The 23740-nt window shown below is 37.7% G+C and overlaps 1 protein-coding gene across 3 annotated transcripts in view; it reads right to left on the bottom strand.

Annotated features, from left to right (window-relative positions):
- Positions 1–376: 376 nt before the first annotated feature.
- VPS50 (VPS50 subunit of EARP/GARPII complex) overlaps positions 377–23740 on the bottom strand; it is a 92374-nt gene continuing 69010 nt past the window's right edge. For 2 of the 3 annotated variants that reach the window (XM_080339504.1, XM_080339503.1), the window contains exons 22-28: positions 21683–21757; positions 9689–9837; positions 8477–8573; positions 8171–8329; positions 5668–5789; positions 2567–2756; positions 377–1113 (exon numbers count right to left, since the gene is read on the bottom strand). In XM_080339504.1, the coding sequence (XP_080195630.1) occupies positions 994–1113; positions 2567–2756; positions 5668–5789; positions 8171–8329; positions 8477–8573; positions 9689–9837; positions 21683–21757 (912 nt within the window). In that variant the 3' untranslated portion in view covers positions 377–993. The remainder of the gene's footprint in view (positions 1114–2566; positions 2757–5667; positions 5790–8170; positions 8330–8476; positions 8574–9688; positions 9838–21682; positions 21758–23740) is intronic. The other variant, XM_080339505.1, reaches the window with a different exon arrangement.

Below are 23740 nucleotides of genomic sequence, written 5' to 3' on the forward strand. Positions count from 1 at the left end.
TACTATGTAATAAAAAATATCTAAAATTTTACATACTAATAACTGGAAAACCTCAGTGGCGTCAGTGATAATCTGAGAAATTGATTTCTAAGACAAATACTCAGCCAAGCAATTTTTTGTTCCCTCAGGATCACTCAGGGTGTCTACAGCAGAGCAGGAAATAGTACGATTATCTTAGTATCAATCCAAAACTTCACCCCAAAATCATTATTCCTATGCGCAGGCATTATTGCTTCGGGACAGGGAAGACTGGCAGAGGGACAAGAGGGAAATGATACAAAAGGAACAGTACTAATTTCTACTGTAAATGACATTTTGGATTGTTGAATTAGGAAAACAAAATATCACAAAGAAATCTTATCAGTATTCAGTATTTATTACCTTCTATTAATCTGAAGTCGATCATTTTGATATGACAATTAATTCTCAAATAAACAGACATTTTTAAATACGTATGAAGATGAGAAGCTTTAACATGAGAGTATTTAATTGATCTGTACTCTTAATCCACATGCAAGATACATCAATCAAATATTGTACATTTCCTTTCATTTTACACTGGCCCATAATAAAGCACAAATTCTAAGGGTGAAAGCAGGGAGGAAAGAAATAATATTTTCAAGTAGCCCTTTTATTAGAAAAGAGCATCAATTATATATTAAGCCAATGTGTTTCTCTGATTTTGATTTTACTCACAGTATACAGATTTGCAAAATACACAGCTCACCAATGATACACAGACAGTGGCCCTTTACCAAGGGCAAGCAACACAAAAAAAAAAAAAAAAGAAGAAATACAACAGAAAATAATTTTACAGATTAGAAAAGTCATATTTTGGAACATTATGCCACTTCAGAGTGTCTCCAATGCTGGTAAGAAAGGTCATGCACAATGTTTTTTAAGAGAACGCTGTCATTAGTCCATGACAGGTTTGTCTGCATGCTTCACATGAACAGAAAATGTACAAGTCACATGGAAAGCAGGTTTCTCCAGTTATCTTTTAGGCCTGTCTATGTCGTCAATAGCAGCCAACAACTTCTGTCTCGCCTTTTTATTGATGTGGGAGCCCAGACAAACATTCACCAGGTTGGTCAACTGCTTAGTGGAATATTCCTGGCAAATAAAAGCAGATCATGTTATGGAAGAATGAAACACTGGACAAAGATAGAAAATTACAAAATGCAGACATACACACTGTGGACTTTTCAACTGATAGAAGCAGTCAGTACACAAGGGAGATTTAAAGTGGCAGTTAAGTCAGGTCTGGACAGTTTACACAGTTGAGGCAGAGGACAAACCAGTATTTTGCTACATGGCAGATTATAAAGGAAAATGCTTACAACTTTAGTCATGTTGGACTGAGTTCACAGAAAGTACTTCTGTGAATACATATAGATCTAAATCAACTTTTAATCTATTTTCCACTCTTTGTGAGGTGTGGTAGAAATATATATATAAATGGGATAAGCTTTTAATGCAAAAATGTTTTTCTAAACAAACTGTGACAGAAGTTGATCTTTTTTATTTTGACTTCTCACTTCCAATAAGTTTCTAAATACTTCTGTCTACCAGGCCTCCAAACAATATTAATTTCAGTACATGATAAAGGAGGAAAAAATGGAAAAAATGTTAAGACAAGAACTCTTAACACCCATCAAAACACCACATTTGCCAGTACTACCTTTATGCTTAACACAACCCAAAATACGGCTTCCACCAGTACGTTTACACAAGAGTTTTTCCACATAGGTCACCGAACACCAGCTCACAATTTCTCTTGTGGCTCCAGGTATAACAAGGAAAACAGCATTAAAGACATATTTCTTCCATCCATTACTAGTGGGATTTAAAGTAATCCCAAAATTAGGATTTAAAAATGCTCCGTTTCAAAAGACCTTTCACTTTAGTAATGGGCAGCACCAACAGCATGGGATTATTACTTACATAGTCCTGTTATAATAGTTAGGTTATGCTGTCACAAAAGCATGCTAAATGCTTTCCAAACACAAATGAAGACTTAGAGAGAAATGTTGATCCCGACTCAGTATTATAAAATTATGGAAGAAAAAGCAATGACTCCTATCCATTGTGCCTTAGAACTAAGTTTAAGCAATCTACTCCTAAAGGCAAAGTAAAACTTCATGGGGTGATTTCAAACTCTATTTCTTGATGATCAAGTTGTGCACTTTGACATATTCTGAAAAGCACACAAACTTCACTTTGCTCTAGTTCCCCATGTTTTTTGACACGGTGGGTAAATGAGACTGGCTTATTCATTCTTCCCAGTCATCAAATGCTGGATCAGTACAAACACATACAAAGTTCATATGATATGTGAATATAATTAACATATTGATATATTAATATAATGAACGTAAACATGCAGACACGCATTTATATTAATATAGCTTCCTGTACAGATTTTATTATAATAAATTAATATATACATATATATGCATATATTCATTTTTAAAATATGCAGAAGCATTAATCACTTAGAGTTGTTAGCATGATTCAGGGTAAATTTTCCTGATAGACAGTAAAAGAATGGAAATTTCAGTCTTACCCTATGTTCTTTTATCCAGCTTTCCATGTCATTTTCTGTTAGGTAGTATGCTTTAATGTAGGTCTCCACAAATTCTTTATCTGGAATAGGCCTAATGTCTGTTAACTTTTCTAGTTTCATTAAGAATTGTTGAAAGTCCAGTTGCATCAAGGCACGTCCTTCATTGCTGCACTTCTTTACATTGGCATAACTGAAAAGAGAAACATGGCAGAAAGTGAAAATTAGAAGGAAATAAAAATGAACATAATTATGGTTTTAAGTTGAAAGCAGACGAGAACTCCCCTTAGGATATGTGATGCAGAGCTTTATTTGCATTAGTATAATACATTTTAGCCCCACTCACAGAGCAGAATGTCACTATACCTAGTGCTACTTAAAAAAACACAAGACCCTTTCCATAAAAGCCACTAAAAACCCTACATTGAACAACTTACTAGAAATGGGTTAAAGGAATGAAATCAATGCTGCCAGCACGCTAGACAGTGGCTTTAGGCAAGTGATCATGACCACTGAAATCTGCAAGGTAATGTGGCAGCTTTAGGAATGGTCCCCGGGAGCTTGGCAGACCTGTGGTGGCAGCATCAGAGAATGGCACAGAGCTGCTTGTTTTAAACCACCCACAGTAACCAGAGGATAAGGGGTGGCAGCACTGGCTAACCTCTGTGAGAGGTTAATGTTTTAACGAGAGTAGATTGACAGAAAACTAGTGATAGGTTTAAGGTCAAAGAAGAAGAGACAGTAGGTGATTGCAGGGCAGGCTATTATCAGGAAGGGTTACAGTGGTGTGATAGGCAACAAATGAAGATAACGATCTTTGCAGTTCTTCAAATGGGTAAAAAATTGCATTTGTCAAGATCAAAGGAAATGACATCGCGATGCCCTTAACAGTGCCAATTTCAGCTGTGTTCAGGGAATAAAAAAGTTTTGCTCTGAGGCACAGTGTCTTTATAGATTTAATGCAGCCCACCCACGGGCTGCTGCCACAAACAACAGTCCAGTCCCACCATTTCTATTCTTCCTTCCTACCAAATTTTAAGCAAGCTTAGTTTTCCATTGGTTCATGAAGCTGATGCAATTATTATACAGTCCCTAAATTATTCAGCCTGATGCAAAGGAGGCAGCAGAAAAATGCAGCTGGAAACTGGATACACAGCAAGATCAGGGAGAAACTGCAGCTGGTACGCAGAAAGAATTTGCAGAATGCAGAAATAACAGAGGCAAAAAGAGAGGGGAGCAAGGCACAAGGCTTTTGGAGCTCTGAAGAGGATTGGATGATGATTCTCAACAGGGCACAGTGAAGCACTTCAAGAAGCCAGATGGGAAATAGGAGAGAACATAGAAATAGGAGACAGGGCAGGGTAAAATTGAAAGAAGGGTACGGCTGACTGTACTGGAGATACAGCTTAGCAAAGAGCCTGATGAGAGCAATTTCAAAGCTGTGTGGCTGACTGGAGGAGAAACATCTGCTTTATGGCTTTTAATTCCATACCTTCATGGAACTCTGAGCTGAAAGAAGTTATGAAGGTATTCAGAGAATCAGCTGTTCAGAATATCTTCATTCACTTTCCCCAATGGAAAAAAAAACAACTTACAAGACAGGTGAGGAAAAAAATAAGGAACAGAGCAAGAAGGAAATTACAGGCAGATATTTGTGAGGAGATTGATAAGTGCTCTTTATACTCTAAGAAAGGACATAGGACAAATCATATCAGTAAGGTATTCGCATTCCGCTTTTACCTGTCAGTGAAATGCTTAGATGAAAGTAAAGGTGAAAGTTCCATGGTAAGTCCCAAGTGTGAAATAAAACTGCAGCATGGAACAAGACATATGAGCGATGACCTTCACAGCTAAGAATTAAGTGGTTTGTGAACATTGAAGTCACAAAAGATGAGTACGATTGTGAAGTAAGGGAAAGAAACAAGCCCAAAACAGGCAAAAGGGCTAAGGCAGAGAAGTGTGGTAGCGACTGACAGTTTTATCCACTTGAAAGGAAAGGGAGATGGGGAGAGGAGAAGACAGGCTTTTGTTCCATATCTTTGCTTCTTTTAATTTGAAGCATGATAGGTGGAAATAAAATTTCAAAAAGTAAAAATAATTGTATAGGTCTGGATTATGGCTGGATTTAGTCTCCCTGAAGATGAAATGGATCTCTCAAGAGACTGCAAAGGGATGGAAGGATGGCATGAAAAGAAACAGGCATGAGTTTAAAAATGATGGCTTGATGGAAGCAGTGGAAGCTGATGATCCTTGTCAGTCAGCTAACACTTGGAAAAGAAGAATGCTGTTGAGGTCCTAACTTAGAGCAGACAGCAGGAGAGTAGAAGGAAAAGAAGTAAAACAGGTACTAGGGAGTGCATAGGGTAAAGATATCCAAGAAGGAAATAGGGAAAAATATGCAGAAAGAGTGGAAGATGGTACATATTCTATGATGCAGAAGGTATGATCAGAGCCCAGACATATGTAGCAAGGGGACAAGAACACAAAAATTAATGCAGTAGATGAAAACACTGCAATACTCAGGCCACAATATTAACTCTGAAAAGACTGGACACTGATTAGGAGGGAGGGATGCGCAAGGCGGAGCAGTTCCTGGCTAAGGTGCTTGAGCCTCTATTTACCAAGCCAACTAAGACACCTCTCTGTTCCTGATAAATGTGGAAAAATCCTGCTCCATCACTATTCTAAGATAACTGCTAGGGTTGACAACTCCATCTTTCTTCCTGGAAAAGACAAATGGCATCACCATAGAGATGCTGACAATTACACTTTATCTTTCTTCTTTGCTCTCAGGAAACAATAACTTTCAGATCGAAGTTTCTTTAAAAGAGAACAATGTTGTTTTAAATGCTTCAATAAAACACTCAGATAGTGTAATTCTTCACAGTATCTAGATACAAGGCCATCCCCTCTAGGCTTAATGCTGTACCATACTCTGGGAAACACCTACTAAGGACTATGGTATGCCTTGATATTTTTTAGACTCCCCAAAAGTGCAAGGGCTTATCAGTGCACTACAAAATTAGAAATTTTCATTCCAGAAGACAGACATTATCATTATAGACATATTTACTGAAAAGCAAGACTTTTCATGAACTACTTACCCTTCCACAAGAGTTCTATTGGCCAAGCGTATGCAGTGCTCCCAAAGGATGTTGGAGACTGGCAGTGGAATACGGACTCGCTTAGACACTTCATTCAACCTTCTGTTAAATTCTTCAAATTCCTGATGAAACATGGAAGATCATTATTCCTTTAGCATGAAAGGTATCATACGCTATACATCCCTAGCAACAACAAAAACAATCAGAAATGCACATGAAAGAGAACACTGAAAATAAGAGCAAATCAGAAAAGCTCAAAAAGGCACAGACTGTAGAGACAAGCTTAATGTGTAAAGTAGAAAGCATACAACTTCTAGTACATTATTCACGACATTACCTCAGTATTTTTTAAAAAAAGGAAATACTCCTGTTTCCCAGAGGTGCAGCTCTCTGTGAAACTGGCACCTCTGAAAATTAACCCCTTAGCTAATCCTTCAAATGCCACTTTCATTGCCTCTCTCCCCAAACTAGTCACTAACTTCTTAAAACTCAATATACAGCTACTGAAGAAAATCCACTGATGATCTCTTTACCCCTCTAAATACCTGCCCCATCAGCTTTCAAAGAGAAGCTCAGAAATATTACAACCACTTTTCATTCTTCAGCCTTTCACATTAGACAGCTCCTCAGTGCTTTAAAGGGAGCTGAGAGCACCCACTGAAAACAGCCCAGATCTAACAGTTTAGGAGCACACTGCAACACTGGCTAATAATTCAGGTTGAGGGAAGGCATCTGGTTCCACCTGAAACATCAATGGCCTGGTCATAACCAAATGTAATTACTGTTACCACGATTTTATCATTTACATAATGTGAAGTAGAAATCTGTCATCAGTGACTAATGCCTCTGTCATTTAAAAAAGAGTATGACATGACTTAAATATAAAGCAGACTGATAATGAACTGTTCTGTGTAACCAGCAAGACCAGTTTGTACTGCAGTCTATTAAGACCATATTTGTCAACAAAGTGCTTTCATTCCAAGGCTGTTAATCTGGGTTTTTTTCCTCCTTTCTTTTTTTTTCTCCCTATCAAAAATTCACTAAGTGAAAAAAATCAGAAGGGAATCTCAATAACCAATTTAATCTAGTATCTGACCAAATAACTGGGGTTTAACACAAATTTTCTTAAAGGGGAATTTGGCAAGAGGAAACAGGGTACCACAACACCATGCTCTGATCGGCATACAACTCACTCTTCTGAAGATGAAGATGCCAAACACTCCGAGTTAATGAATTTCTTGAACAATCCTCTTCCCCCATATTATTTGCTTCCATACATACTATGACCAAGTACAGAATTTTGCACATGTGCACACAGCTAAAATAATTGGTTTTAACGTTAAAGACTGGGCTTACATCTGACACTCCTGGAATCCCAGGGTACACAGCACATCACTAATTGCTTATCAGTAACTTTAAAGCTTCTGTAGCAACTATCATTACCTATATAATGTAGAGGCCAGAAGTGGTTTTAAATGGTATTAGCCCTGATTGTCCTGAAGCAAATTCATTAGCAGTTGTACATTCACAACAGGAAAAAGTTCTACTGCAGAGATCAAATGCTGTGGGTACAAACTGATTTCAAGAAGCCACAGCAGAATAAAAACGGGAAATCACAAAGATTCAGTGAAATTCAGTACAATGATACATCATCTGCTAGATTCTCCCTTCTTTGTGTTTTTTCGGGGGGTTTTGTTTGTTTGTTTGTTTAAGCAGAGAACAGCTACAAAGTACAAAGACATAATCAAAACTGCTGCTCAATACAGACGAATAACTTTTTCTGTGATACATACTTCACATATCTTTAAAATAAAGTTTTCAGTTTCTCTCTAAGAATTAGTATAATTATATCACTGCCAGAACTTCTAAAGACCTTTATAAACATCCGTTAGGCATACATAAAAGGAGAGAGAGATTGTCCCAAGAACTGGGTTTTTATGCCATAAGACACAGCAATTGTATAACCACTTCTACTGAATGCAATTGAGAAGTTGGGTGAATAATTGAGAGCTGGGCGAATAACTTTCCTTCTACCTTTCTTTTCTCATGCTAACTTCTAAATACAGCAACCTCAATTAGATAGTGCATGATCATTACTGGTGTCGGTTTGACCTACAGTCCCTATGATACATGTCAAAGACAACAGCTAAAATTATGCAGAACAGCAAACAGGCTTTGTAAAAAAAATCCACTATCGAAGGCCACTGGATTTTCCCCAATATTACTCTGTTTACTACACATTTATCTATCATTCAAGACAGACACGAAACTCATTAAACTTTTGTGGTCACTTTCACCCACCACATAGTAAAAAATCATCACTAACAACAGTCTGCTGGCATCAAGAAAAATGAAAATTCTGGACAGACCTCCTTATAATAACTCACCATTTGTCAGGATGCTGTATTGTTCAAACAATGCTACTTTAATGGTTTTAGAGAAGTATTACAGTAATTTAATGTTTATATAAACTCTAGCACACCATTTCCCAGAAAGTATTCACCTTTAAAAGAGCATCTACATATATATTGTGTTGTGACATGATTTCCTTCACATCCCATTTCACGTTAGCCATGAGAAGCAGCATTTGTTCATAATCAATGGCTTTAGCAGCAACAATCCAATAAACTGGTTTGCGTAGTTCACTGGCAGTTGACACTGTCTGAAACAGAATATAAATAAAATTAAATTCGGTAAATTTCTGGCTAATAAGAGCAATATATAACTATGATGTACAACTACTTGCACCATATTGTACAAGTTTCAAATATTTTGTTTAAAAATCAGCTGTGAATTACTCTACTCTGACCTGAGAATAGAATTGCTGAAGAAAAGGCTTCTTGGCAGCTGGCATCACTGCATCAAGATGAGGCTGAAGAAACTCAAACTGCTCAGCCAGAAATACCCTTTGAAAGCAAAGAAAATGTACTGTGAGCTAAATGCATGATTTGGCTTGTCTCTGTACAACATTTACTCTGCAGTTGACGTATTTGGCAATAACAATATGTAACCCTGGAAAATTCAGTCCTGAGAAGAACTGTATCTGCTTCATACCAGCATATCAGCAAAGTGTTCTCAATTCTGACAAATCTAAAATATGATTGCAAACAAGAAAATGCTTGAAGAGAGAGACTAAGGCTTGAATACCAACAATTCATACTTCTGTTTACTCAGGATAGACTGCAAAAGTCTGATCCAAAGTCTAGTAAAATTAGTGGACAAGTGTCCCATAATTTCCATACTGTGGTCCACATTAATATTAATAAATGCAAGTCAGCATTCCAAAATAACATTCCTAATCACTTATATACTGGTGCATCTTTAAAAGATAGAATATGAGATCAAATTCTTTCTCAAGGGTAACATTTGTTAATAATAACAAAGAAATACATTTCTAAACAAGCACAAATGAATGCTTAATAAAATAAGCTCATTTGAAAACATATTTTTTAATTCATTTTAAAATGAACTTCTAATCTTTAACTGTCATCTTGTTTGTGGGAAAAAATAATTCCTATCTGACTCCTACTATTATCCTGACCAAATAAAAACTACTTTGTTAATTTTGTGTTAATTGCTTATTATAATCTCTTTTTCACCGGTAAACTTCCACCCATTGCCAACAACATTGCCATACAAGCCAAACCAATATGAACTAAGCAGTTTTGAGTCTCAGCCACCACCATTTCAGAACTTAATATAAGGTTTAAATGAAGCACACAGATTAAATACTTGCATTAGCCTCTTTAAGCTTTTTTTCATGTTAGATTTGGCCTTGTACTGTCACAAATTACTGGACCAGCTGCAGCAAAATTTCATTGCATGTGCTTGCAGGTGGTTAGACCAGATGGTTAAGTCCTGCTACCTTTAATTAAGAAATTACCTCTATCACTCATTTAAAATCATATTGAGAAGTAAGAATTTTTGAACTCTCAAGAAGGTTTTGGCTTGTAATCACAATCTCTTAAACCCTCCACAGGCCTCAGTGACCACCAAACGCAGTGTACAGTAAATAACCTACAAGGATTCCGTGGCCACCACTCTCTCTGCCAAACCGTAGAGCAAATTGCCAGATGTCAAAACTACGAGATGACTGAGATGTGGGCTTGGCACCTTCTCCTTTCTCTCTTCAGCAGCTGTGAGAGTTCCTGCAGGATCAGCAGAGACCTCCTAAAATAAAGAATTAAGCAACTGAAAAACCACAAAAACAGCAAGAATGGCTCCAGCTGAGCAGTTTCAGTTGGCAGATAAGATGAAGGAACGCTTCTAATTCTAAGGTGCAACTTAAATCAAGCCTGAATCAAAAGACAACCACAAAGGGGGAAAAAGAGGGGAACAGGAGGGGGAGAGAGTGTGAGAGAGGGCAACTCCCCACCTCTACATTTGAGGAATGTAAGTACAAGTTACAGCTAAAAGAGGAATCACAGAAGGAAGAAATTGCCAGAACTCTCATATTGGCCTAAGCGGGTATATAAATGGACACACTCTGTGGCTTAGCTATTTGCCAAAACCATAGCAGGACACAAAAACATAAATGTACTTCTGGCTTTAGATTAATTACTCATACCACACTTAATGCTTAGACACAGCCTACAAAAATATGAGAAACGCTACCAAGTAAAGGTGATACAGAACCCCAAACAGATAAAGAAGACAGGCATGATGCAGCACTGATTGCTTAAGTAAGAGCTTTCTGTGACCTGGGATAGAATCTGTGTGGCCAGACAGGTGCTACAATAAATCAACCTGTTTGTATGGAATGAAAATAAATGTGAGCAATAACACAGTGACAAAGTACTGGTACAAATAATTTCTTCAAAAGCAAGATCAGGTGCACAACACCTCCACTGTAAAGCAATGTATGAACACAAAGCCCATATGACAACAATAACACTTAAATGTGACATTTAAAGCTGGACTCAAAATCTAGCATAATTCTCAGATTGCTGGAAAACTGAACAAAGATGAAGGTAAAACCATGATAATAAATAAAGCAGCTTTGCAGTTTTGTTTGTTTTGTTTTTCCCAACTGGAGACAGGAACAAACTGAGAGGAAATTGCAGTGAACTAACTAAAGAATCAGAAGCAGAAGGAGTCTTCTAGGCTTCACAGCAGAGAATAACTGTGATTAGTGACACCAAATAGAATAATGGCTATGTATAGACTATGTACAGACTTTTCAGACAGTTTTGGTTAAGAAGAAGAGGAAAGCAGTGAGCACTAGAAACACTGATAGAACTAAGTGGTGCTCTAACTCATTCTAAATATCAGGATTGTGGCAAGAAGGTTATGCATTGTAGATCTTGAAAAAAACAACAGAAAAGGTGCTGCACAGATGATCAGGTGAAAAAGGGAAAAACCACAGGGAGATTGTTCTGGGAGCAAAATATCTGTCAGATCTGTAGTGGTTATACTGCAGCAATTAGAGGCAGGACAGGCAAAAATTGATTATGTCAAAATGCATAAAGATTTGGTGAGAATTTAAGTGATATACAATGAGCAGAAAGATGAAAACTTTGCTGCTATAGGCAAAGCAACACCAGAATGTGTTTACTGCTCAGATGAAAGCCAAGCCAAAAGTGACATTAAGAATAGTAGACAACCAGGAAGATAATCATGTCCAAGGTGTTAAAATGGTTTGAGTTGTAGAGGAATAAAAAGATCACAAGTTCCAGTTCAACCATCCTGCATTTTAGCTGATAGTTGCCTCCTGGATGTGACAGCCCAAGGCAACAGGGAACTGGATTTGCTAAATGAGAAATGCTCTTCCAGTTCTCCCAAAGACATCAAACACAAACACAAAAATGGGCTACAGCAGTTGTAACAAAGAGCAGACTGGGAAATCGGAGTTCTCACCATCAAGGGTGAGGAAAATACCTTCAGACTTGTAAAAAAAACTGTAAGAGGTTACAGTAGCAGCAAGTGGATAAAGCAGGGAGCTTTAAAGGATCCCCATAGAAATTCTGGCATTAAAACCAAAGACTGCTGACTTAGCAATACCATCAACACATCATTTGTAGCGCTAAAAAGTCTCATAGAAATGGATCAATGAGCAAAAGATAAAACTTCTAAAGGAAGCTTATGGTAAATGCTATCAGATACAGCTGCATCAAGCAGGGGAGCATTCATAAAGGCTAGCCACACTGCTATGTTATTTGAAAAATGAATTTACTTTGATCTGATGCATGTTCACAAGCAGCTTGATAAATTTGCAATTAAACTGGCCAGACATTTCACAATACCATGAAGTTTGCATTCTGCTGAGTATGTCAGAATGGATAAGCAAACCAAAAGGCCTAGATACTTGCTAAAACTCATATAACCTCTTTCACGCAGTTCTGAAGATGCCTACCCAGCACATCCACAAGTATAGTGCACTTAGGCAATAACATCGAATCACCCAGGCATAATGGCCAATTCTTTAAAAAATATTACCTGAGCCAAAGACAGCATTGATTAACTACCAAAATCCACTCCTTATTTACCTTCTCTTTTTCTTTTTCACTTAATGTCATTCTCAAAAAAGCCACAACAACAACAACAACAAGAAGCTTTGAAATGTTTACACATGATAACAAACAAACGCACAGCCCACCAACCAAATCTTTATTCTTAGGAGAGACAGTGAGCCACGGAGGGGGAGAAGAGTATCAGTAGTAAAGATTTAAGCATCTGCTTCTTTGAAAGACTAACTACAAATTATATAAAAAAACCCCAAACACTGTAAGTATTTAATGTTGTATTTATCTCACTTGAAAGGTGCTTGTCTCTTCGGTATTATGATACATTTTAAACACTTTTTTTTACCCACCTTCTTCCCATGAAGGTAAATACCTTGTGAATCTTTTAAAAGCTGAAAATGTGTTGCACTTGAAGACACAAAATGTACATGAGACAACTGGCTAAATCAAAGACATGCTTGGATTCAACCACGAGGTCGGGCTCTGGTTCAAATATACTGGCTAAAAACACTATGAGCATTTCATTCTCTTGCTTTTTTTAAAAAGCAGGGATTGCAGAAGCACATTGATAGCAAAAAGGAAGCCCAAGGGAACTGCCGGTGCGCCGATTCCCCAGAAAAGCACAAGACCATTCTGAAAGGGTTTCAGTGATGCATGTGGTTTTTCTTCCACCCTTCATTAACAGAAATGATCAAATGATTGAAAGCAGAAATAAAGGGACAAAACATTCAGACTGGAACAGGAAAAAAGGCTACAGAGTATTTAAAAAAATAATGTGTTTTGCAGTTAACTGGACTTGTTAAAGTTAACCCTTCCAGTGATTTAAGAAAAACTGTAAGATAACTTCTGTTGTCAGAGGTTGCCTTTGAGTACCCATGAACAGGTAAGGTCATATAAAAATGACAATGGGAAAAATGACGCCGCTCTCAAGAGGAAGAAGAGGATGAGCAGAGCAGAAGCCAGGAAATTAAAAGCAGCCAGCCCAACTTTGATGACAAGAAATGGCAAGTTACACTGAGAACATACTGCGGCACCCAGCATCGAGCATGCAGACAGCAGCAGCAAAGCAGAACAAACCTGCTCAGCTTTTCTCTGCATGAGTGGCAGGTCTTGCTGATAGAGCAGAAATGTGATATATCTAAGACATATTACAGCCTACACAATGTCCTTGTAAGCAATCTGGGAAAAAATACAGATTTGATAAAATAATTTCAAGGTAAACATGGAACTGATGCAAACTACATGATGTGTTTCTCCTTCCTTGCCAAACAAGAAATAAGCAACAGTGATCTCACAGTTTTTTGTGCTTTGGTTGTTTTTTTGGTTGGTTTGTTGGTTTGGTGTTTTGTTTTGCTTTGGTTTGTTTTTTATTTGTTTGGATTTTTGTTTAGTTTGGGTTTTGTTTAATTTCATCAAAAGCACCAAACTTATCTGAATAATAACTATAATAACTATTGCCAGTACTCTTCAATGTCTTCATAAATGACTTGGACACAGGACTTGGAATACTAAGTAAATTCGCCAATGACACAAAACTGGGAGGAGCTGTCGACACTCTTGGGGGCAGAGAAGCCCTGCAGAGGGATCTGGACAAATGGAGAACTGAGCAACCGCCAACAGCATGAAGATCGACAAGGGCAAGTGCTGGATTTTGCACCTGGGACACGGCAACCCTGGCTGCACATACAGACTGGGGGACGAGATGCTGGAAAGCAGCTCTGCAGAGTGGGATCTGGGGGTTGTGGTCAATGGCAAGTTGAACATGAGCCAACACCGTCTCTGGCAGCCAAGAGGGCCAACTGTGTCCTGGGGGCATCCAGCACAGCATTGCGGGCTGCACGAGGGAGGTGATTGTCCCGCTCTGCTCTGCACTGGTGCAGCCTCACCTGGAGCACTGTGTGCAGTTCTGGGTGCCACAGGATAAAAAGGACATAAAGCTGCTACAGAGTGTCCAGAAGAGGGCTACAAAGTTGGTGAAGGGGTTGGAGAGGAAGCCACATGAGGAGCAGCTGAAATCACTCGGTTTGTTCAGCCTGAAGCAGAGGAGACTAAGAGGAGACCTCATCGCAGTCTACAGCTTCCTCACAAGGAGGAAGGGCCGGTGCCAGTCTCTTCTCTCTGGTGACCAATGACAGAACCCAAGGGAATGGCAGGAAGATGTGCCAGTGGAGGTTTAGGTTGGACATGAGGAAAAGGTTCTTCCCCCAGAGGGTGGTGGAGCGCTGGAACCGGCTCCCCAGGGAGGTGTCACCGCTCCAAGCCTGACAGTGTTCAAGAAGAGACTGGACAACACCCTCAGACACATGGTGTGAACTGTGGGGTTGTCATATGCAGGGACAGGAGTTGGACTCGATGATATTTGTGGGTCCCTTCCAACTCAGGACATTCTATGAGACTGATATTGTTTGATTAATTATTGGACATTTTACTTTAGCATTTAATTGTTTACTCCCAAGAAGAAAAATATTTAGTGACCAGGAAAAAAAAAACCAAATAAATCTATCTGTGTGAGGAATAAACCTCTCCTTCAGTCACTTCCTCCAAAAAAAATCTTCTTTTGTAACAACAGGAACTTCTCATTTCAATAGTTTGGCTGAACCCAGCGGCAAATCTCTGTTAAGCCTTCCATTTTAGTGGGAAGATGAGACGAGAAACTAATTACCTAAATCAGAGGTAAAAGCTACCTAAGCTAATTATCTAAGTCAGAAGTTTGCTGCGCAATTTGCAAAAGAGACATTTTTAAGGGGCCTGATCTCATTGTGAGCTCAGGAGCACGTATTTATTTCAGTTATCCAACAGAAACTATGACCAAAATAGCTGATCATCTGCCATCTCTGGTGGAGAAAAGTTGACAGTTAATTATAATCATCTCCTTTCGCTGGTTTCAAATAAAAAACAGTAAACGCCACAACCTGTCCCCAGCACACAAACGCTCTGCAAATCACACTAATAACCAATAATCTTTCAAAACTGAGCTTCTCCTGACCTAGTACCTTTTGTATGACTTTAGCTTCAGAACCGTTTAGAATTAATATACATACACAATAGGTACAATTTTAATTTTAATTCTGCTATGACCAAATGGTGACACCTGTAAACAGTACTGAAGAAATCCTGATCTTAAAAGAATAAGTGGTGTTTCAAAGGCATGGGAAAAAATGAGACTATCTGGAAAGGTTCTGGCATTCAAACAGTTGACACCAGCTCCGATGTACCAACACTGCCACCAAGAACTTGACGTGTACTGATGGGGAAGGAAAAGCAGTCTGACCCCAGATATTTATCTAAGATAGGACAGCTCTATCATCTCTGTTTATGAAACAGTAATTGATAGTTCCTGTAATATCATGAGCGTAGGGTACAAGAAAATAAATACTGATCAAAGAAAGTATAACCCCTTATTATATTCAAAGGCTGTCTGAAAATAGCTCAACTAACTCCAGGTAGTTACTTCGCATACAAGAATTTTTTATTAGAAGAGATGTGCTCAAAGCAACAAGTCAGGGTTTTTCCCTCCCCCTTAAACTTACACATCCTTGAAACTCGATGCTGAAAATGACAGGTAAAGCCAACTGTACAATCACATTGCACTCAAGGGTAATTGTGTTTTTTGAATATGATGCGAATGCCTTAAGGCTTAAAAATGGTAAATGGTACTTTTCAATACCCCTACTATGTTTTAAGTGGAAAGATTAATATTTTCTTGCTGAGGGGCACAATGCTTATAAAACAGATAATCTTGACTCAGCCCTTAGGAAACTAAATCAAATGTAAACAGTGTCAGCTACTACTACAATCACCACTCAACACACTTGAAGAGGGCAGATCATTACAAGCCAAGCAACAAACCATCTTGAGGAATGATGCTTTTAATTTTCTATTTATTTACAATCCTTTGCAAGCAAGTGATACCTTGACAGCATTACGAAATGCCATGCAAAGGATTCCCAACGTGCCAACACTTCCACTGCATGCACTTCACCCTGGCCCCAGTGCTGAGTTATCACCACTGCCCTGAGGTAGGCGGTTGCCATTTCAAGAGTGTAGATCCTTCATGCTTTCCATTACAAAACAAGCATGTCCCAAAGCTCAGTTGAGTTGACTTCAGTAACAGACTTCAAGCAAGTCTGCATAGAAACTTCTGGGATCTTTCAATTTAATTTATTTCTTAGTGTTCAAAGTTAAATGGCAGACTTTTTGCATAAAAAAATCTTACCAAAACTTTATCTACTACCTTGTTTAACCTAACACAACAAGGTCTCTATCAGGAATCCATGTGTGCTGATAGACAACTGAGAAAATGAGTCATTAACTATGCTTTAAAAAACAAATATCAAATGAGCCTCCGCAGACAAGCACTGTTACACACACCCTTGGGAACCTGAACCACCACCTTACAAAACACGTAAGCCAATCTGCTCTGGTCACACACATTTTTACCATCACATTTTTCTTATCCAAATAGATTTTGAGAAGGAGCTGCTACTGGATCCCAGCTGCTCAGCTGCTACTCTGTGAACACCAGCACTCCTCTGTGACCAGGAATCAGCCCAAGTTTTGGGTGCCCAGTAAGAAGAGTCTGAAGTGACTAAAATGAGATGGCTCAGTGACTGACCAAAGAGAGACAAAGCAATTGCCAAAACACAGAAGAAAAGAAATAAGCTAGAAAACTTCAGTAAATCATTCCAGTCTGCTTGGGTAAACGGTCAAACAAAAAAAGAAAAAGTTGTGGAAGAGCTCTAACGAATAATGTGAAGGAGGAAACCACCTGCATAAGTCCTCATATATTTTCAAAGTGCTTGTCAGATCAGAACTTCCTTTTGTATACATGGAGTTCTCTTCTCTTGACAAGCAAGTCACACAACACCTTTAACATTGTTATTATGTATGTTGTACAAATCTTTTCAAAGAAAGGAAGGAAAGAACCCCACAAATTGTCTTTTGGGCTTTATTCTTTTTCTTTGAAGGAGCAGGAGACCAAGTAAGGATTGTAATAGTCGCAGAAATTATCTTCAGAGCTTAGCTGTGTCTTCTAGGAGTAGCATCTTGTGCTTAGGCACTGCTGTGTCAGGTAACAAATTCCACAGCCTGGACCCTACCGAGTTTGTCCTTGGTGTGCCGAACCAGGACATAACAGAGAACATGTCAGCAATAACAAATGTAGGACTGTGCTGTGACATTAAGAAAAACTGAATTATTTCTTCCCAGAACTGGGACTAGAACTGAACTGTACCATTCCACAGCATCAAAGGGTCAAAGCCAAAATGGGCTGGAAAGTCAGGCATGAAGAAAAAAAGTGTTCTTCCCATTATTCCTTATCTTATTTGTACAGCTGAAAAATCTACATTTTCCATCTCTGCACCATCAATCTGTAACCTACTATCTCTGTCAAAAGATATATACTTTACGGGACAAGAGCCCAAAAGCTAAAGACAAGACAGAATCTAAAATACATTAACAAATACTTCTTTATACCAGTAATTCCTTCCATCGAGTCTTCTATACATGGCATTACAATGTTTATACACTTTACCGCAGTGGTTTGTTTTCTACTGCTGTAAGGCACAGTAACTCTAACAAACTCCATTCTAAATCCCAGTTTTTCTTGAGCAAGCCAGTTTCCAATGAAATACATATGAGTATTCCATGGTTATTTGCTGCCAAAACCTCAGTGTTGGAAGTATCACTCAAAGCAGCTATCTGCATACACAGGACAGTCCGAAACAACATCTCGGTAATGGCTGTACCATGACTAAGTTACATTTTGTAAAGATAAGGAAGTTGCTTAAAGACAGATAAAGCAAGGAATCAGAAGTAGAAACTTCCCTTCTGAATCACCAGTTACTGTTGATCACTTTAATCCAATTGGTGCCTTGTACCTACTTGGGGGCTAATGGTCTCAGTGAACTAACATGAACATCATTACTGTTGTAAAAACGCATTCCTGTTAGAAATGATGAACAGAGGGACCCAATGTGTGTGGGCATCTCTGCACACCCCACTCTGGAGGAACTGTCAGTGAGGAGACACAGTCAGCTCAGAATGTAGGCGCCTGTTTCAATGTGTTTGGCCTAATCAAATCTGCACTTTAACATTATAAGCGAGCGCTTCTTCCTCCCCTTTTCACTCTTCTCTTTCCCTGTTTCCAAATTATTAGCTCTGAAGCAGCTGCAAGGCAGAAATCTGTGCTGAAGCTATTCTGTACTAGCCGTGAAAAGGTCTGAATATGAAGTTCAGATACAAATATGAAGTTCAGTACAACATAACCAAACAGATTTTTGAAAGTCATATTGCTCTCTTACGTTTCAGAAATGAAAGTTCACCCTAATCTACTTTAAAACAAATACTCAAAGTGCTTATATCTTTTATACTTTTGCATTAGCCTGCAGGTATTTCCTTAAGGCAAAGATAAGTAGCTTAGACACAGAAAACTGGTTAGTCACTGTAAGCAACCCAGTACACTTCCATATAACTTACTATAAGAAAGCAAATAAAGATAGTTTTGCTAATTGCTAGGCTCCTTTTATTTATTTTTTTGAAACTAAACCTATTTCAAGTATATATTGAAAGAAATTTCATACTATCCTTAAACCAGTTTCACTATTAACAGTGCAGATTTTAATAGAAGCCATAGCAGGACAAAACCTCATTGTTGGTATGTTTACAACAGTTTTAAATAGGAATCATATTTAAAGCAGTAATGCCTAAAGAACATGCTTGTTCTATCTTGTGAAGAGTTACGTCCTTTCATCATTGTCATCATAAACTCCCTTCATTGTTGTCATTCTGAATATATCATACAAAACATCCAAATTAAAAAAAAATCCAAATTACCAACATGTATTTGTATCATAAATACAAGGAGGAGAGGAACTTTCACTTCCAAAAGAAGTGGTTAGGTTTGGTTGTTACTGTTTTGGGTTTTTGGTTTACTGTAATGTATATTATTGTATCAGTGTAGGGACAGCATAAGGAAAGTGAATAATCACAGCTGAGGTATCACATCATTGCCCTGCGGTGAAGTTAACATGTCTGAACACGTGTTCATATCTCAGCTATGTCCTGTTCACCGCCTAAAACATTAATGGAAACTGCAGGTGGACTTGTAGCAGCTTATAAAGCACTTTGCTAAGAAGATTGCGAAACACTGGAGAAGTGATTCAGCTGTCATTGAGTACTGCTTAGAGGGGACATGGACCCTCCAGCAGCAGCAGAGGGTGTGTGGTGCCTGAGGAGGGGTGCAGGCAAGAGCACTGGAAGCACTTAAATTTCTGCAGCCTTTTTGCTCAGTGGCCCTGAGTCAGAAGCCCAGCTCTCTGCCTCGTGATGGTCCAGCTGAAAATCAGGAGTACTTATTTCTCAAGTATGGCTTGTCTACAGTAAGTACCATATACATTAAAAGGACAGACACTTCTTGCACTGTAAGAAGAGAAGTATAAACTTAGAATAGAGCAGCTACATAAGGAGCTACAGGGAATGGCTCAAATCGACCTCTGTACTCTTCATACTGAATATGCTGCAAAGACACAAGAAAGAACAGTAAGCACAGCTTGTCTTTACCTTGCCAGAAGTGGAACCCCCCCTCCACTTTGCTTTTTCCTTCACAAAGGAAGCTCAAATGCAGCTGAATAATAATAGAAGTAGTATCCTAAAAAGGCATCTGATACAGATTAGATCACATTAATTCAATCCCGAGCAGAAACAACAGAAAGACTACAAAAAGCTGGGGGAGTTGGTCTCTAAACCCTCCAATTATTCCTCTAACCCGACAACATATATCGAGTAAATAACTCAATAAAGTTACCATGAATAGAAAACAATGCAAATAAAACAAAATTCCAAACAGGCCATGAGACTGAACACTACAACACAGACATGAATATTTTCAGAAAGCAGTTTATAATAAACTAAGAGAGGAGAATCTTGAGAGTGATCCAGAACAGTCCATACAATAATGAGAAATACTCATTTCATGACACAGTAAAGATTGAGCTCAACTTCCACAAATCTTAAAAATAAGCAAACAATACAAATATACAGAAGACTTTCTTCCTCATTATTCAAAAGGTGAAAAATTTCCATGTATAGCATAAGACCAGCATAAGTACATAAGATATTAATAAATTTCACAGAATGCCTTTAAGTTAATAGCAGTTAGCTAAGATTTCTTCCTCCTTTCACATCTTTCCTCGAACACAGCTATTAATTTCAATTTACACTAACATTATCTGTACCAGCACTGTTAAATGACTGAGGTAGAAAAAGAAGTGCTGCTATTTTCCAGTTTACTCCTATATATATTTTTTTTAGCATTTTGACTGATTAAAAAAATTCAAGGCTGTAAAGCACTGTCAGAAACTGTGACTATAGATGAAGTTTAGAAACTTAATTCCATAACCTGCCATTTTTCCATAATCTTTAACTGATCTGTTTGCAAGATCTTCCTCAAACAGATTTCTGAATACACTGCTGTTGAGATGAATGATGAATATGATGAACCTTTTTCTGTTTTATAGAGGCCTGGTGTTATTAGTTATCTTATGCTCCCTCTACTGACTCTATAAGAAATGTCCCAAAAACCCTGTAAGAAGCTTTTCTGAATTAATGGTTTAGGATTCGATATAATACTTCAAGGAATTTAAAAGGCATAAAGTACAATCCTGTGGAGAGCCAAATCCTTGTGAAAGTCAGAGAAAAGCATCTGTCTTCTACTTCCTTGTAAGGCAGAAGCCTTAGAAAACAAATCCTTTCTGCAGCATCCATGGTATTAATTCCTATACAAGCTATTTACAATACTCTTATGGAATTTCTTCATAATGTTTCAAGGGTTTTACATTTAGGTGGAAAAAAAGAAATAAAAATTTCCATTTTTGTCTAGCTCTTAGCAATATTTCTTGACAACTCTGCTGCTTGGTTGAATCCAGAAAATCTACCTGAAGTCTCCTGTCTTCCCTTTGTAATGTGATGTGAAGGACAGTAATTTACTACTAGTGTGACACAAGCAACATATTTATTTTTCACATTTTGAAAATAACTCATTAAGTGGTCAACAGGATATAATCTATAAAATATGTCAGCGAAACTTCTCCACAATTCAGAAATGACTTAACAAAGGACTTAGTATATTACTTCTGTTATCTTATAAGACGAATTAACTTCAGGACGGCTTACTGCTTTGCGATTATTTTACTGAAGAAAAGTGATCCACCTATTGTGCTTTTTTGGTTTTTTGTTTTTATAAAAAGTCGTGTTTAATAAGGATATTACTGGAATGTCTATATTACACAAACTGTAATACATTATAAGATTTAAATACATAATGTAATTGTTACATATAGCAAAAGCTATTAAACTAGTTTTGTTGTACGTTAGAAACAAGTGTTTTCATACAATAAAGATATCTACTTCATGATATGCCATGAAACTAAACCTTTGTAATTACAGACACTGGATATGAAGAGAGATGAAAATCAGAAACTCACGATGAAATACAATTCCTGCATTTCCTACACAGACCACTATTTCATTGAGCATCAATAAATCCAGGTACTTACCAGATCAATCAGACTCTCCTGGATTCTGTTCAGTGTGGTGCGCAATCTGCTGCTGCTGAGCCCTGTTGATTCATACTGGAAGAAATACAATCTCCTTAAGTTGGGAAAGGAAAACCCATTGGTTTAAACTTTACAGGGATATAGCAAAACTTCAGTTTGTAAACACCACCTACAGCATACTTACATTGAAGTCTGAGCACAAAATCAGAACCACAGAAAATGAAAAGAAAATCAACAGAGGTAAGAGCACTCAACACTGCACTGATGTGAAGACCCGAGTACCTTTCATGAAGATGACAGCTTACCATTCACACCAATAAACAACCAGTATCCTTTATTGCTATAATACTGTTTTTGGGTGCAGGGCTCTAGATTTTCCCATTTGGACGATGAGCCCAGAATGGTGAACCACCATGTCCCCACTGTGACTGCATGCATCGTCTTGACTTCTCTCTCAAGCTATAAAATTTCTTGTAATTCCTTATTAAATTTCTAACTTGCTATGTAAGATTATATCCATTGATCTTATAAAGCAGTCATGATTACTTAACGGTTGCAAAGATCTACCTGAGAAATGTGCCATCTTCATGTTCACGTCTCGGAAGTATTATGGGGCAGATGTGGGAAAAATCAATATAGCTACACTGATTTCCTGGTAAATGCAAGGAATTATACCAGCTAAGGGTCCAATTCAACATGTGCAATTAATGTAGCTACTTATCTTCTACTTCCAATTGAAAAATCAAAGAACAAACTAACACAACAACAAAAGTAGAAATGGGATGGCTAAGAAATACACATTTACATCAAGTATCTGGAAGTATCTGAATCCCATTCTGGTATGTGATTCACACCAAAAGGCGATTTACTGAACAATATCTGGAGCACTGTGGTACACTGCATTATCAGACTTCCTTTCAATGTGCTACATAAGGGAGGAAAGTTCATGTCATCCCATCCACTCCTCTAGAAAATACAAAAAGGTATAATTTAGGTCCCCATTTACTGCATCTAACGTTTCTGACCTATGATGTCCATCTGCCCCAATCCTCATGTATATTCAATGAAAATTTACTTCTGAGCTGAATTCCCACTGGAAGTACACTCTGCTGAAATCTAGAACCTGATCTAGGAGATACAAATCACTATCCTAATGTCCATGTTTGATAAAAATACGTGTTCATGCCTTTGTTTTTCCACACATGAAGTTTTTTTTTTTACAAAAATAATTTGGTTTTTTTTCTTCACATTTTTACTGTAGAAATATCAGTTCTGAACTGACTTTGATTTTGTAGGTATATGGGTGAAAAATAAAAGAACTTTTTTTCCCTTTAAGAAACACACCCTTGATTCTCCTTTTTTTCCCCTCCTTAACACCATACGGTAGTTTTTCAAGACATGGCCACAAGGACTACAAATTCAAGACTGGCTATTCTCCCTGTTAAGGTAAGCACAAATAGAAAAAATACCCTGCTTAAAGGACAAAGCACACATATATATTAAAAAATGTATTTGCAAGTTTCAGCTGTTAAATTTCATTTTAAGAAATGTGCACCTGCACCACCAAAACTACATATCACACAATCTGCCACTATTTTTTTCTCTTTCTGCCTTTTAACTACTAACTTTCAATAGCTATCAGTAACTTTCACTTACTTATTCTATAATAGTGTATTTTTTCTAAAAAATGGCAATTTCACATTTGAAACATATCTGAATGAAAAGGAATATAAGAACAAACTTAAATGTCTGTAAAACATTAGATATCAAGAACTCCAGATTTATCAGACAACCAGTTACAGCCTGAAGTCAGAATTGTGCATCCATGTGTATGAGGATAAAGAGAAAACCCAAAAATATTGTTGCTCAGCATTTTTCCAGAGGAACAGAACCTGATGAGTTCACACAGAACATGCCACTCACAAGTATAACTGCTTTGTTTCATGAAACTTTTTGCTGTTTCTATATACAAAATGGTAGATATTTAAATTCCACAAATTGATGACTTAGTAAGGTTAAGTAAGCAGAGCATTAGGCAATTTACAGAATAATTTTACT

This window comes from Nesoenas mayeri, assembly GCF_963082525.1.
Source record: "Nesoenas mayeri genome assembly, chromosome: 2".
In the NCBI taxonomy this organism is placed as follows: domain Eukaryota; kingdom Metazoa; phylum Chordata; class Aves; order Columbiformes; family Columbidae; genus Nesoenas; species Nesoenas mayeri.